This window comes from Mus pahari, chromosome 13 (assembly GCF_900095145.1).
Source record: "Mus pahari chromosome 13, PAHARI_EIJ_v1.1, whole genome shotgun sequence".
In the NCBI taxonomy this organism is placed as follows: domain Eukaryota; kingdom Metazoa; phylum Chordata; class Mammalia; order Rodentia; family Muridae; genus Mus; species Mus pahari.
The window spans coordinates 1,345,259-1,360,099 of NC_034602.1; the positions used below are offsets into that span (position 1 = coordinate 1,345,259).

The 14,841-nt window shown below is 39.7% G+C and overlaps 1 protein-coding gene across 5 annotated transcripts in view; it reads right to left on the minus strand.

Annotated features, from left to right (window-relative positions):
* The window catches only part of Clhc1 (clathrin heavy chain linker domain containing 1), a 30,272-nt gene that overhangs the window by 2,656 nt on the left and 12,775 nt on the right, over positions 1-14,841 (minus strand). For 3 of the 5 annotated variants that reach the window (XM_021210790.1, XM_021210789.1, XM_029545180.1), the window contains 7 exons: positions 12,996-13,197; positions 12,683-12,795; positions 12,065-12,149; positions 9,276-9,382; positions 6,644-6,818; positions 4,094-4,296; positions 637-816 (listed from right to left, as the gene is read on the minus strand). In XM_021210790.1, coding sequence (XP_021066449.1) covers positions 637-816; positions 4,094-4,296; positions 6,644-6,818; positions 9,276-9,382; positions 12,065-12,149; positions 12,683-12,795; positions 12,996-13,197 — 1,065 coding nt within the window. The remainder of the gene's footprint in view (positions 1-636; positions 817-4,093; positions 4,297-6,643; positions 6,819-9,275; positions 9,383-12,064; positions 12,150-12,682; positions 12,796-12,995; positions 13,198-14,841) is intronic. The other 2 variants (XM_029545179.1, XM_029545181.1) reach the window with 1 other exon arrangement.

The window sequence follows — 14,841 nt, forward strand, 5'->3', positions numbered from 1 at the left end:
GAGAGAGAGAGAGAGAGAGAGAGAGAGAGAGAGAGAGAGAGAGAGAGAGAGAATGAATTACTTGTTGAAAACAGCAAAACAGACGGGCATGGTGGGGCACGCCTTTAATCCCAGCACTTGGGAGGCAGAGGCAGGCAAATTTCTGAGTTCGAGGCCAGCCTGGACTACAGAGTAAGTTCCAGGACAGCCAGAACTACACAGAGAAACCCTATCTCGAAAAAAACAAAAAAAGAAAACAGCAAAACAGTTGAAAGCAACCTTAAACAAAACAACTAACCCACGAATGTTAGAAGCAATGTTTGGCTATAGGTTGCTAGCTCCTGACTGTAGTCTGAGTGCTGTGGTGTTCTGGGTCAGTAGCATAACTTATTCCCTTGTAAACTATAAAAGGTTTCTGTAGGAAAGCGTTTTCATCCCTCTCCCATGCCATGCTCTCTGTGTTGTTCAACAAATACAGAACAAAGCCCTTTGTCAGAGACAGACAGGCAACAAGGGCACAACAGGTGACAGTCACAGACCAAACTACAGACAGACAGAGCACAGGGAGAGTAGTGGGCGATCGAAAGCTGGGCCGACTCTTGTCTAACTCCCAGAGGAAGTCTCTTTCACTCCTGAATGTGGTGTGCGCACACTTACCTTTCTCACCTTTACTGACTTCTTGAAGCAGCCTCATGCCAACTTTTTTCATATCCACAGAAAACACATGGAGTACAGCAAGCCCAAAAGATAAAAATGGTGGCTTCCCATTCCTTTCTTGAGTAAGACATCTAATTAAGTCAATCTGGGGACATGCTGTTATTAGTTGCATCAGGTCATCTGTGAGTGGAACGGAACAAACCTCTCTCACTCTCCTGATGTGTAACTAGCTATTAGATCTACTGCCAGCCTGCATTCTTCCCTATGCCTCTAAACCTCACTTTGATTCCAATATAAACTCAAAACTATCCTCTTCAACTTTAACCAAAATAAGGAGCAAGAAAGGACAACTCAGAACAAGGGACATCAGGGAATATATGTTAAATACTATTCAGGAACAGAGATGTGTTGTGTTGAACAGGGGTTGGCAGTCAGGAACTTGTCACTTCATCTTTGTAACTGTTTTCACATCTGAAAAGCACTACAGCTGGAGAGAATTCGTAAGATTTTTATCTAATATTAGGTTGAGTTTTTCTTGTCTGTTTTAAAGTAATAAATCAATGTGGTTGGTTTTTAAAAAATTATTTGTGTGGATGCCTGCATGCCTTGTTGAGCACATGCAGACTAACTTCTAGAGAGTATAATTTCATCTTTTTGTGTGTTGTACAGGAAATAGAATTCAGTCATGATTTCCCTAAAACTATCAAGTACTTGAAAATTCAAAACTGAAGATTTTGAGAAGCAGTCAATAAAGCTGCCCATGATAGCACATGTCTGCAATCCTAGTACTTGACAAGTTGGAGGAAAGAAAATTGTGAGTTTGAGGCCCTGGGCTACATACAAAGAGCCTATTTTTAAGTAATGAATCAATGTACTTGGGTTTTTAAAATAGTTTATGTTTTTGCATGTGTGTGGATATGTGCACTGGTACACAGTTGAGTCCAGATGCATATATGTGTGTACACATATGTGTGCTCACATATATATGTGCATGTATGTGTGTACACGTATGTATGTGCACATATGTAGATGTGTGTACTGGTACACAGGTGAGACAGGAAGACAAGGGAGAGTTGGCTCTCCCACTTCACCTAGTGACTAAACTTAAATCATCAGTCATAGAGGCAAGGTCAATATAACTATTTTTAGTAGTTAGAAATTGACAGCATATAATCATTTTTTATTACTTATTTTAGGTGGGGGTGGGGGAGACAACTTGATGCTGGTGACAGCAGACGTCACCAGGAGTGACCTTGCAGGAGTCAGCTCGATGCTTTTCCATCCAGTCCAGGCCACTGGGCTTTCTTCTTTAACTCCAGAAAAGGAAGTTCATATGTTTAATATGTTCTCTAAACACTAAACTACCCAAAACTACAATTATAGTTGTATATTTATAAAATTCACATTCATTTCCTAAATTTTCTCTTTCCTTCCTTCCTTCCTTCCTTCCTTCCTTCCTTCCTTCCTTCTTTCCTTCCTTCCTTCCGTTTGTTTGCTTGTTTTTCAAGAAAGTATTTCTCTGCGTAGTCCTGGATATCCTGGAACATACTCTGCAAAGTTGGGGACCTACCTGCCTCTGCCTGAGTGCTAGAATTAAAGGTATGCACCACCGCATCTCAGCTAATTTCCTAAACTTTCAACATAAGATCTTTTAGGTCACAAGAAATAATTTTCAAAATAAATTCTATGTCTTTTGTGAACTATTATAAATATAATTTGTATCTAAAAGGTAATACAGGGTAATCTAGTTTTTACTGAACAAATGTATTGTGTGCCAGGAACTAACAGATAGTAATAAACTGACTTTGCTACTAAGAATTAGTGATATATTACCATTTTTGTATTACCAGTAAGAAAACAGGCTTAGAGATGTTCATTTTTCTCTGAATTACACATGATATAATGTAAAATGGTCTCCCTGGTTCCCAGTATTCACACCTTTCTTCCATCTATTATTATGTGTGCCTGCATGTATGTATATATGAATACATGCACATACATACATATAAAGAAAAAGAGGTTAAGAGAGAAGATAGGGAGAAGGAAGTGAAGAATATTATTCTACATCAATTAAATCAAACCATTAAGCAAACAAATAGGAAAATATTTTCTTAGAAAACTAACAAGTTTATGGCTTAAATCTCTCATCTTGAGTTTTAACATCTAAGGTTAACCCATCTCTATTACACTCAATAGCTATTCAAACTTTTCTCCTATAAATTGATTTCTTTGACAATATTATCTGCAGAATTTTCTAATTAGAAATTCCAAATTTGACCCATTCTCCTTGCTTATTATACAAGCAGAATATAGCCATATTTCACATCTAAACACTAATATAATTCTTTCACATGGAAAATCAGTACAGAAACTTAATCTGTACCCTTAGTTAATAATACAATACATAATTTACAACACATTTTAGTAGAGTGGTCCCACTGTACCAGGCTGCTCTGTTATTATATAACTACTGGCAATGTCCCTTTGTGCTTTATCCTCTCTGGGAAACACACACACAGTTTCTGTCTATAAAGAAGATATTATAATAAAAGTTCCATCAGACTCAACAAAATGATTAAGTGCAATAATGCACATAAGCAGCTAGCTACTGCTCTGACAGTAATGTCAGGTGTGATGTTGATATCAATGAATGAAGACATTAAGAACATTAAGAAATACATCGTAAGTAAACATCAATTCACTACTTGAAAATGATCAAATTCAACAGTCACAAATATCCTTTTCCTTGAGAAATATGGCTTAAAATTGCTGTTTTGGTCTGTTTTGCAATTTCTTCATTTATTTCTTTTTTATATTTACTAATTTGTTAGTTTTTTGTAACTTCTTAGACAAACAGCCTAAACATGGAGATTGGCTTATGCCTGAGGAATGGGGGCTGTTAGGCCAGCAGTTCCATAAGCTTACCCTGTTGAGATTCTTGTTAAGATATCAGGCCATTGAACTAGGGTTAGTCAACTGTATCAGGCCATTGAACTAGGATCAGTCACCTATATAAGGCCATTGAACTAGGGTCAGTCAAGTATTTACAGTTCTCTCAAATAACATCCCATTACAAGCTAGGTATTCAAAATTCTGAAATGAGAATTACTAATACTTCATTTATAATTGTTATAATACATATATGTACTATATGTATATTAGTATATATAAAAAATTTAGTTTTTTAAAATTCTTTATGTAGTATGGTCTATCATATGAAATAAATTTGTCTTTAATACTACATGATTCTAGTATTAGTCACACATATTAAATGTTTCCTTTGAGAAAATGCATAATATGTATCATGAAATTCAAATAACTCTATCTTATTTTCATGAAAATTTACAAAATAAATCTCCTATCAGTATGTATAAAAGTATTTTATAAGCTAAGTTTCAAACAATGCCAGTTTCTATGAGTGATGTTAGAGTTATAGTAACTAGGCTTTTTTACTTACCAGTGTTAATGTCCTTGGACTGTTGTATATGTTCCATAGCCTCATGAATCTGACCCTGTTTACACAGGCAAAGAAGAGCTTTCTTGTGCAGCCCACATTCATTGTAGATAATCTGAGCTAATGCCAAGCATCTGGGCTTGTGGTATGTGTGCTGCTCTCCATAAGCAAAAATAGTATCGCCAGCCTTCTCAGAAAATGTCAGCCTGAAACAAGCAGATCATTACAGCATATGTCAGAAAACTGCTGATGAGTGGCTGAGACTGAAATATCTGAAAATTCAAGACTGTAAATGGATTATAAATAACCTATAAAATTGTAAGTCAATAAACAATTGATAATGTGGTAGAAATTAAACACATTCGAGATTGGCAAAACCAAAAGCAATTCTCCTTTGGGGAAATAATTTTGGGAAAATTGAGATCAAATGTCTTAATGTCTATAAGCAAGACACTCTCCTGCAAGACTGACAGAACTCAAACTGCCAGGTAAGCAAGGTCCGCATGCAACTGGGGATCTCAATGTTCTCATAAGTTACCTAGAGTCTGCCTAGATTCTGCAGAATATAACAACTTTTTAGACGTTGGCAAAAGCTAGTGGGAACAATCTTGGCTCATAATTAGATCCTGCAAGTATTCACACTAAAAGGAAAACCACATTTCCCTGTAGAGGGTGGTTCTGATGCTTTGATTTAATCCGAAATCCATGTTTACTGACATTGAAGGCCTCAATTGGTTTATGATCTATCAATAATGTTGCCATAGCCAAGGGCTGAGCATGGGGCGGGTCACTGAGAGTTGCGCAGGTAGGACACAGTGAGAATCAGAAGACTAGGGGAGAGGAGAAGGAGATGCAGTAGCAGAGGAGAAAAGCCAACCAGCCATGTGAAATGTTGGGTAAGTGGACACTGGTCATTTCCTCTACTGGATCTGGGGTAGCAGGGGAAGATGTAGGAATGACCAGTTATTAAGTTAGCCAAGGCATTTTAATATTAACTGGTGTGCGCGCGCGCGTGTGTGTGTGTGTGTGTGTGTGTGTGTGTGTGTGTGTGTGTGTATGTTCTATTCTCAGATTCAAGATAGCTCCTGGGCTGCTGCGCACATCTGACCAGCCAGAACACAAAACAGTGTAAAAAAACCTCCTGCTATATCTCATCATCATATCCTTTGTTTTCCCGAAGTTCTCCTGTGTGCTCCCTCCATGCCAGTGCCCCTGTAAGTGTTAGAGCACCTATTAGTTTAAATCTGTTATAGATAATAAGAAGCAAAGTGTATCGAGGGGATACAGCTACCCACTAGGAGAAACTTAGGAAACAGTTCTTTCCAAACAGTTTAACCTCATTTGGTACAATATTTAAATGTACCTGTTTATACTCAATGACAGTGAATCAACCATCTGTACTACCGCAGTAATGCCACTCAGAAATTTTCAGCATAAGCCAAAGGAAAATTGGGCATGATCAGAATAATCATGTCTAATTGATGCTTATATGGTAATTGTGCTTTAGTTATATTTTAAATTAATGGTTGCAAAATAGCAGGGCTCACATAATAGTGGTGTTTCTATACATCTAAGAAAATGCTGCTAACATTAAAATTAAATTCTAATAACTCTACAAAATGTCTCAGAATTGGACATGCAGTAAATATGGACTCTGTTTATTGGGGTTAAAAGTGGAGGGATTCAAAATCAGAATGCTTAATTTTTTTCTTTTTTTAAATAAACCAACCAAGCTGGTACACATGAAAGGCTGGGCCCTTCCCTCAAGGTGAAGCAGTTCCAAACACGGTTTGTCTGGGACATGTGGCTAAGACTTTGCTATTTCCTTCCTTGGCTCTGGCCCTTCCCTGCATGGCTGCAATCAGATTACGAGGAAGCCCATGTGACCTTTCCTCACATCCCATACCCCCGTCTCAGATTTGGGTTCACACATTAGCACAAATCTGCCAGTCTGTAGAAGAGCTGGCTTTAGGAAGTGACCAGCTGCTGGCTTAAAGGTTCCTCAGTGTAACCATGGGGGTGTTCCTCCTCCGTATATATTACCTCCTAGGCTATAACACACCCGCCACCATGGGGGTGTTCCTCCTGTACATATTGCCTCCTAGGCTATAACACATGCCACAGCCTGTTCAGAATCAGGTTCCTTGCCCTTTCTCTCCCTAGGAGTGTGCTATCAACCAATCCCTCTGTGTCCATGTCACTCCACTTACATCTGCCGCTAGTTTGCCATATTTTATTTTGTAAACTTCAGTTAACTGACTTTTAGTCTGAGCTCTCAGTGACTGGGCCTTCTTAGATACTTTCTAATTAATTTCAACACAGAACTGAAGTAAATCCTAAAATACAATATTTATAACAAACCATTAGCTGAATGTAGTATCACAAGCCTATAATCCCAGCATGTAAGAAACTGAGGCAGAGAGATTAGACCTAGGCCACACAGAGACACTCTAGCTCACAGGTGACAACTACTACAAGTCAGAGGAAAACAACCTTATTAACTACATGTTGAAATTAAGTTAGTAGCTTAGTTAGTAGCCTGATTTTGCTTACTTTTCCTGGGTGACCCAGTGGGTGACTAAATCAAGCCGTTCCTCAGATAATCCACATTTGATTCCCTCCGTGGTTAGGTCAGCATTAATAGGACGTTTGAAAGCGTGACTGGTGTTAAATATAGCCTCAAAAAACAAGAGCAATGGGAGAGGCTTCCCTCTAATTTTTCCAATAGCTACAAAAAGAAAAGTTTGAGTCAAATATGTTAAGAATTAGTTTGCCTTTTGTATTTCACACCACTTTTTAAATTCCTTTACATTTTCCTAACCTTTAACAATAGATATAGAATAAATTCTACATTTAAAATAATTGTATCACTATGTAGGCCACATAAAGATGGAGGCAGTGTATGGTAATTTGTCTGCAGGCTCAAGGATGCCAAAAATTGCTGAGAGCCAGCAGAAGCTCAGATATCTCCTACTCAATAGAAGGCAATGTGTGCTTGTAATCTAGACAGCTATCAGTGGCTGGGGAGGCTACAGACCTTAGAGGAGAACCTACTGTGGTGGTCTGAATATGCTTGGCCCATAGGGAATGTTACTGTTAGGAAGTGTGGCCTTGTTGGAGGAAGTATGTCACTGTGGGTTTGGGCTTTGGAGGTCTCCTCCTATGCTAAGGCTCCACACACTGTAGAAGAGAGCTTCCTCCTAGCTGCCTGAGGATGCCATTCTCTCCTGGTTGCCTTCAGATCAAGATGCAAACTCTCAGCTCCTTCTCCAGCACCATGTCTGCATGCTATGATGATAATGGACTAAACCTCTGAAACTGCAAGCCAACCCCAGTTAAATATTTGCTCTCATAAGAGTTGCCTTGTGGGGCTGGAGAAATGGCTCAGTGGTTAAGAACACTGACTGCTCTTCTAGAGTTCCTGAGTTCAATTCCCAGCAACTTCACAACATGGTGGCTCACAACCATCCGTAACAAAATCTGATGCCCTCTTCTGGAGTGTCTGAAGACAGCTACAGAGTAATTACATATAATAAATAAATAAATAAATAAATAAATAAATAAATATTAAAAAAATAAAAAAAATAAGAAAGCAGTGCAGAAAAAGAAAAAAAGGAAGGAAAGAGAAAAAGGCAGATTTACTGAGAGAAGAGGAGGAAAAGGAGTCTTCCAGTCCATGAGCAGAAAGTATCTCTCTTCTTTTTGTTTTTTAATTTATTCTTTAATCTTTTTTTACAGTCTGGACTTTATCCCCCTCCTAGTCCATCCTCTGACTGTTTCACATCCCACACCTTCTCCTCCTGTCTCCAAAAGGATGTGCCCCAGCACCACCTAACCAGACCTCCCGACTCCCTGGGACCCCAAGTCTCTCGAGGGTCAGGTGCATCTTCTCTGACTGAGTCCAGACCCAGCAGTCCTCTGCTGTATCTGTGTTGGGGGCCTCATATCAGCTTGTGTATGTTGCCTGGTTGGTGGCTTGGTGTCTGAGAGATCCTGGGGGTCCAGGTTAACTGAGACTGCTGGTCTTCCTATAGGATCACCCTTAGAATCTTTCTATATTTATTTGTGTCTTCATTTATTTTCATCCTGTAATATGTCTAATAACAGATGAATAAATTAAATATCTCCCTCCCGCCTCCCCCACCCCCCGGAGATGCACAAGAACAGACTCCATATAAGGGAATTTAGAAACCAACACCCCTATGAAGAGCTCTAGGTTTTAAGAGTTGCGTGGCCTGGGATAGACTCCCCTCCACTCTTCTTGAGTTGGTCAGCATAGACAGAGTTGATTTACTAGCTTGCAGACCCTCCAAGGCCTCCCAGGGGTTGGTCACCTGGAAGGGAGTTGAGGGGAAGGGTTACTTCTGCAAATATTCTATTTTGTTACTTATTTATGGTTTCCTTCTCCAGATATCTGGTAGTCCCATATCCCCTGATAGTGAGACCCTGCACCCCAAATAATAATAATCATAATCATAAAATAATGCCATCACCTACTGCCTGCTCTAGTTACAGAAAAAACTTACCTATGGTAACTGAAAGCAAATTAGTAGTCGCATGGAGTCTAGGAGGAGTCTGTAGACAATAGTAGATGTGTGGAGAGGAAAACTGCCAGCGGTCATGAGGGAGCTTTGTGGCGATGATGTCATGGGTATGTATATATAATAATGTGATGGGCATGCACATATGTCAATCTTAGCAAATTATGTACTTTATATGTAGTATTTGGGCTGGGGGGTCTATCTCCATGGTAGAGTACTTGCCTAGCATGTATGAAGCCCCTATATTTCACACTCAGCATCATACCTCCAAAATGTATAATTTACTTTATGATGCCACTCTACCAAAAAAAAAAAGCTTTAAAAAAGCATATGGAACATGTTTGACCAAAAAATTAATATTATAAATTCTTGATGTGAGTATATTAATACTATGTTTCTTCATGCTTTCTTATGTATGAAATATTTCATAATTTAACTTAGAAAATCAAAAGAAACCCCTAATATTACAGGTAAGGAAATAACAAACAATAAAGATGGGGCAAAGAAAGACTAGCCTCTTGGAATACTATTTTCATTCTATCAAGAAAAAAAGTACAATCTGCATCTATCTATCTATCTATCTATCTATCTATCTATCTACCTATCTATCTATCTATCTATCTATTTCAGAGAGATTTGCTTACCCTTAAATTTATTCATTGTACTAGTATTTTGAAGAATTCTCTTTGGACTGTTTGCTGCGAAACAAGCTGCCCTCTCATATTCACCAAGGGAGATTAATTCACTGAACCTACAACCATAGCATTTTAAAACATATTACAATGATACACAAATTCCAAATATTAGAAATTAAGTATAATGATATAGTGGAAAACAAATAGTAATCTAGTATGTTATAACTAAATTTATTCATTCAGTACCATGTTCAGTGTTTCTCTAGAATTCTAGGGTTTGTTTTGACCTGATTATCTCAGGATTAAATTCTTACCCTCTGAGGAACTTTGAACCTGACCCTGCACTCTGTCCCCACAATCCTCACTCAGAACACAGAAAGTGAGTTGTTAGTGAGCTGGGGCTTCTCTTCTCACAGATCATCAGGAAAGAGGTACCTGCTTAGAAACTGGACCTAGGAGAAATAACCCGACACACATGCAGCAAAGCTGCACAACCAAGAGGTGTTCCTGATATTCAGAAGCCAACGCTGGTCTATCAGGTATCAATCCCTCATCACTGCAAGTAGAGATAATACTTTACATAAGCCTCAAGCAGAGATAATAGTTCATGTAAGCCTCCTTCACACAGCAAATCTCCCAAATTAGCCCTTAGGAAAAGAGGCGTCACACAGTGCCTCAAATGAATGTTGAATAAAGTGGAAAAAACAACAAAGTAACATTAAGCAAAATGTGTAAGACTTCAAGTCTTAACAAAGGTTTTCCTACCAAGTGAAAACCGGTAGCTAGAGCCTGATGGAGAAACGGCTTGACTTGTGAAGTGTTTGCCACTCAAACCTGAGAACCTGAGTCCCGATATCCACCACCCACATACACCTTGGCACAGCATAAAGCTTCTCATACCAGTGCTGACAAGGCAGAGGATCCCTCAGGGTTCAATGAAGGTTGGCGACTTGAGCTTGACCTCCAGAACCTGTGTAAAGGTGGGGGCAAAGAGCTGACTCCACTATGTTGTCCTTGGACCCGACTTGAGTGTGGTATATGCATATGTACACTCATATTAAATAAGTGAATTCAACAGTAAATAAGTAAATAAATAAGACAGAGAAGCAATTAGAGAATGAAACTTAACCCTGACCTCTAGTCTGCACACTCATGCGCACCACTCATCTGTGCATGCATATACGCCTCCAGTCTCTGTGCATGCATATACTCCTCCACTCATCTGTGCATGCATATACGCCTCCAGTCTCTGTGGGCACCAAGATTCATGTACACAAATGTATGCATGTGCATACTTAAAAATAGGGAGCCTGGAGAAATGGCTTAGCAGTTAGAAACACTGTTCAATTCCTAGAACCACATGGCAACTCACACCTATCTGTATCTTTAGTACCAGAGCATCTGATACCCTCACACAGACATAAATGCAAGTAAAACTCCAATGAACGTAAAGAAAGTAATAGTAATGAATTTTTATTTGTTTGTTTGTTTTGTTTTGTTTTGTTTTGTTTTTTTTTTTTTTTTTGGTTTTTCGAGACAGGGTTTCTCTGTGTAGCCCTGGCTGTCCTGGAACTCACTCTATAGACCAGGCTGGCCTCGANCTCAGAAATCCGCCTGCCTCTGCCTCCCAAGTGCTGGGATTAAAGGTGTACGCCCCCACACCCGGCAGTAATGAATATTTTTAAGTGATACTGAATTTTAAAAATCCTGCTAGACTCAGGAAAATATGCTGTGTAAGAAAGCAAGAGTCTTTAGTGCTTTAAATTACCTGTATCCATTTCTTTGTACCACAACAACAAACAAGTCAACCAATGAAAACTGTTTATCGCCGGGCGTGGTGGCGCACGCCTTTAATTCCAGCACTCGGGAGGCAGAGGCAGGTGGATTTCTGAGTTCGAGGCCAGCCTGGTCTACAAAGTGAGTTCCAGGACAGCCAGGGCTATACAGAGAAACCCTGTCTCGAAAAACNAAAAAAAAAAAAAAAAAGAAAACTGTTTATCATTGAAGAGCATAGATATTACATATGCTGATTACACGTCACCCTGGCAGCCTTGAAGATAAATGCTTTAAAATATTTTCATCTATCTCAGATATACATGTAGAGTGTTCTGACCATGGATATAATACTACCAGATGCTTCAGGCTCCGAGTCTCTACAATGATGATCTGTAATCTGGAATTATGCAAGAATTCTTTCAAGTTGTACTTGAACTGCTATCCCCATAACCCTCACAGAATAAAGAAAGTATAATTAAAATTAAAAATAAATTTTATATATGGTAACAAGTAACTTAATGTCATAGAATAAAAGTAATTATAAAAAGATTGAAGTAGCTAGGGTACTCTACAATTTTCTGAAAAAAAAATCATAAAAATTGATGAAAAAAAAATTCTAATTTTTTTTTAATTTGTCAACTGGAACAGAATTTTTACACTACAAAAGACAAACCTGGCCGGGCCTGGTGGCGCAGGCCTTTAATCCCAGCACTCGGGAGGCAAAGGCAGGCGGATTTCTGAGTTCGAGGCCAGCCTGGTCTACCAAGTGAGTTCCAGGACAGCCAGGGCTACACAGAGAAACCATGTCTCAAAAAACCAAAAAAAAAAAAAGACAATCCTACAGGCTAGCAGTCAGGAGGGAGGCAGTAGGAGGGTCAGGAATTCAAGGCCATCCTGTATTTGGTAGTGAGGCTTTTTGGGTTGTGAGATGTTATCTCAAAATAAACAAGCAAACAAAAAGAAAGGCAACAACAAAGCCCCCCAAAACAAACAAGCAAACCCAAAATACAAATGATATTTGCCTTTCAATGTAGTAAAGCATAACTACAGCTTCTTTTGTCTTGTTTGGGTCATCTTCAAATAGCTCATCAACAATGTTATCATCGCCTAAATATTGAAAGGACAATTTGTGATGATTTATCAGCCTGTTTAGCAATAGAAATAAACATGTTTAGAGCCAACAACATGCTTTACTTTGCTTTCACACAACACCAGCCCCTTCCTAAAATGAGTCACTTCCCCTCCCTGACCTCAGTCTCAAGAATGAGGGATTTTTCTCCCTTCTCTCTTTACAAAGTCGTTTATATTTCATGTGAATTGGTGATCTGCATGAATATAGTCTGTATGGGCGTGTCATGCTCTGGAACTGGAGTTACATTTTTGAGCCACCATATGGGTGCTGAGAGCTGACTGTGGGTCCCCTGACAGAGAAGCCTTAACCACAGAGCCATCTCCAGCCCCCACCCCACCCCATGTTTTTCTCACTGCCTCTCAGGGCTTTACATTCCCCAGTCATCTAATCCCATGCAGAGGTAAGTATATTTTTTGCTTAGATATTTAAAACTAAGCCTAGGAAAACCTTTAGCTCTGGGGGAAGTGTCTTCTACTATTCTTGCTAATTAAAGATACAGATAAACTACCATAGATAGCTTTGGTTTTCCGAATTCTCTCCAAGACATCTTGAAACGAGATTCTCATGTTCTGCTTCATCCATGAAGTAAGTGTGTGTGAAATAACCTGCAGTTTCTGATGGCTGCAAAAGAGCACGGACAACACACTGAGCAGGGGCGCGTGGCAGAGCGAGAGAAAACACGCACGGACAACACACCGAGCAGGGGCGCGTGGCAGAGCGAGAGAAAACACGCACGGACAACACACTGAGCAGGGGCGCGTGGCAGAGCGAGAGAAAACACAGGCAAAGCCTTCAACACCTACAGTAGCCAACATTCATACCGAAACTGCAGGTCTTTGTTCAGATTTTCAGCTATATCTCTCCGGTTTAGTAACACAACCATTTCCTCATCTAGATCAGCTTTCTTTTGGGCTGGTACATACATTGTTGACATGTCTTGTTTAAGTTTTATATATTTATCTTCAAGATGCTGCTTATGTTTATTGAGAGCTTCCAGATTGACAGAGTCCTGAAGAGTCATCCCTATAGGAAAACAAACAAAAGCCCTGAGTTTTATGTAGGAATGTTTACTGTATTATAAAGTAATTCAGAAATACTAACAGGTATTTGAAGCTTACCAAACATAAATACCATTATCACAAAATTTTAATGCTAATAGGGTTGTTGGTTTGTTTTTGTTTGTTTGTTTTTTGTTGTTGTTGTTTGGTTGGTTTGTTTTGTTTGTTTGTTTGTTTGTTTGTTTGTTTTTTGGTTTTTCGAGACAGGGTTTCTCTGTATAGCCCTGGCTGTCCTGGAACTCACTTTGTAGACCAGGCTGGCCTCGCACTCAGAAATCCGCCTGTCTCTGCCTCCCAAGTGCTGGGATTAAAGGCGTGGGCCAATAGGGTTGTTTTTTTAACATCTATTTGTTTGTTTATTGTGGTACTGAGAACCCTAGACTTTACAGGCAAATTCTCAAACCCCTTATATAGCATCAAGGATAGTTCAATACAAACCAGAGCATCTAACATCTGAAAATTAGGCCAACGGATTTCTCACACAACACAGCTTCCATTACTAAGAGCTAACCTGGAACAATTTTTTTTTTCCAACACAAAACTGATGCCTACCAAATCTTGAGATGTCTCTTACTCTTGAAATGTCCTTTGTGTTCATCACACACACACACACACACACACACACACACACACACACACACACACACACACACACACTCTGAGGGAAATATGACCCACCAAGTTCCTGTGCTACCATCCAGCTACTTTCTGATCCCGCATGGTTCCACTGGGCTACTCTCTGCCCTCCAACTCTCTGGCGGGCTTGGAGAGCTCCCGAGTTTCCTTCACTGCCACACCAGCCCCACACAACAACTGTCTACCCCAAGGTAGGGCTGTCACAACTCTCTGCTCCTGTGCACCAGCTCAGTCTCTAGCTAGCCCCTACAGTGACCGATTGCTGTGTTCCCAGCTCTGGTTCGCTTGTCTCTGGCTCCGCTAGTTCTTTCTCAGTCATAAACCCCTCTAATTGGTGGTCCCACATTCCAGTAACCAAGTAATTCAAAACTCTTGAAGCTTTTAATTAACCAATCAAATTTATGTATCAATTCACAAGATGCCAATTCAATAATTTCAGAACCAACTGATGATTAAAGCTGCCCATCTAAATTAGACAAATTATCCAAATTATTCCAACCTTTATGATATCATACCTGTAGCTATTTAAAACCAAGCTGGTTTAGGTTCTTCTGTCCTACCTGAGACGCTCTCTGCCTCTGCAACTCTTAGCTCCGCCTCCCTTTTTCCTGTCCAATCACAGGCCTCCTGCTGCACTAATTATTTTAATGTAATTGGACAGGGAAAAGCACACATACACTCAGAGCCGAGTGTTATTACACACCTTTAATTCCAGTACAGAGAGGGATAGGGGGAGACAGAGGCAGGTGGATTTCTGTGAGTTCTAGGTCATCCTTGTCTACATAGAAAGTTCCAGGATAGCCAGGTTACATAGAAAGAACCCATCTTAGACCAAATTAAAAAATATACCTATACAGGGCAGGAGAGATGGTTCACTGGTTAAGAGTGCTGGTTCTACTAATAGAAGTCTGGGTTCAGGGGCTGGTGAGATGGCTCAGTGGGTAAGAGCACCTGAATGCTCTTCCGAAGGTCC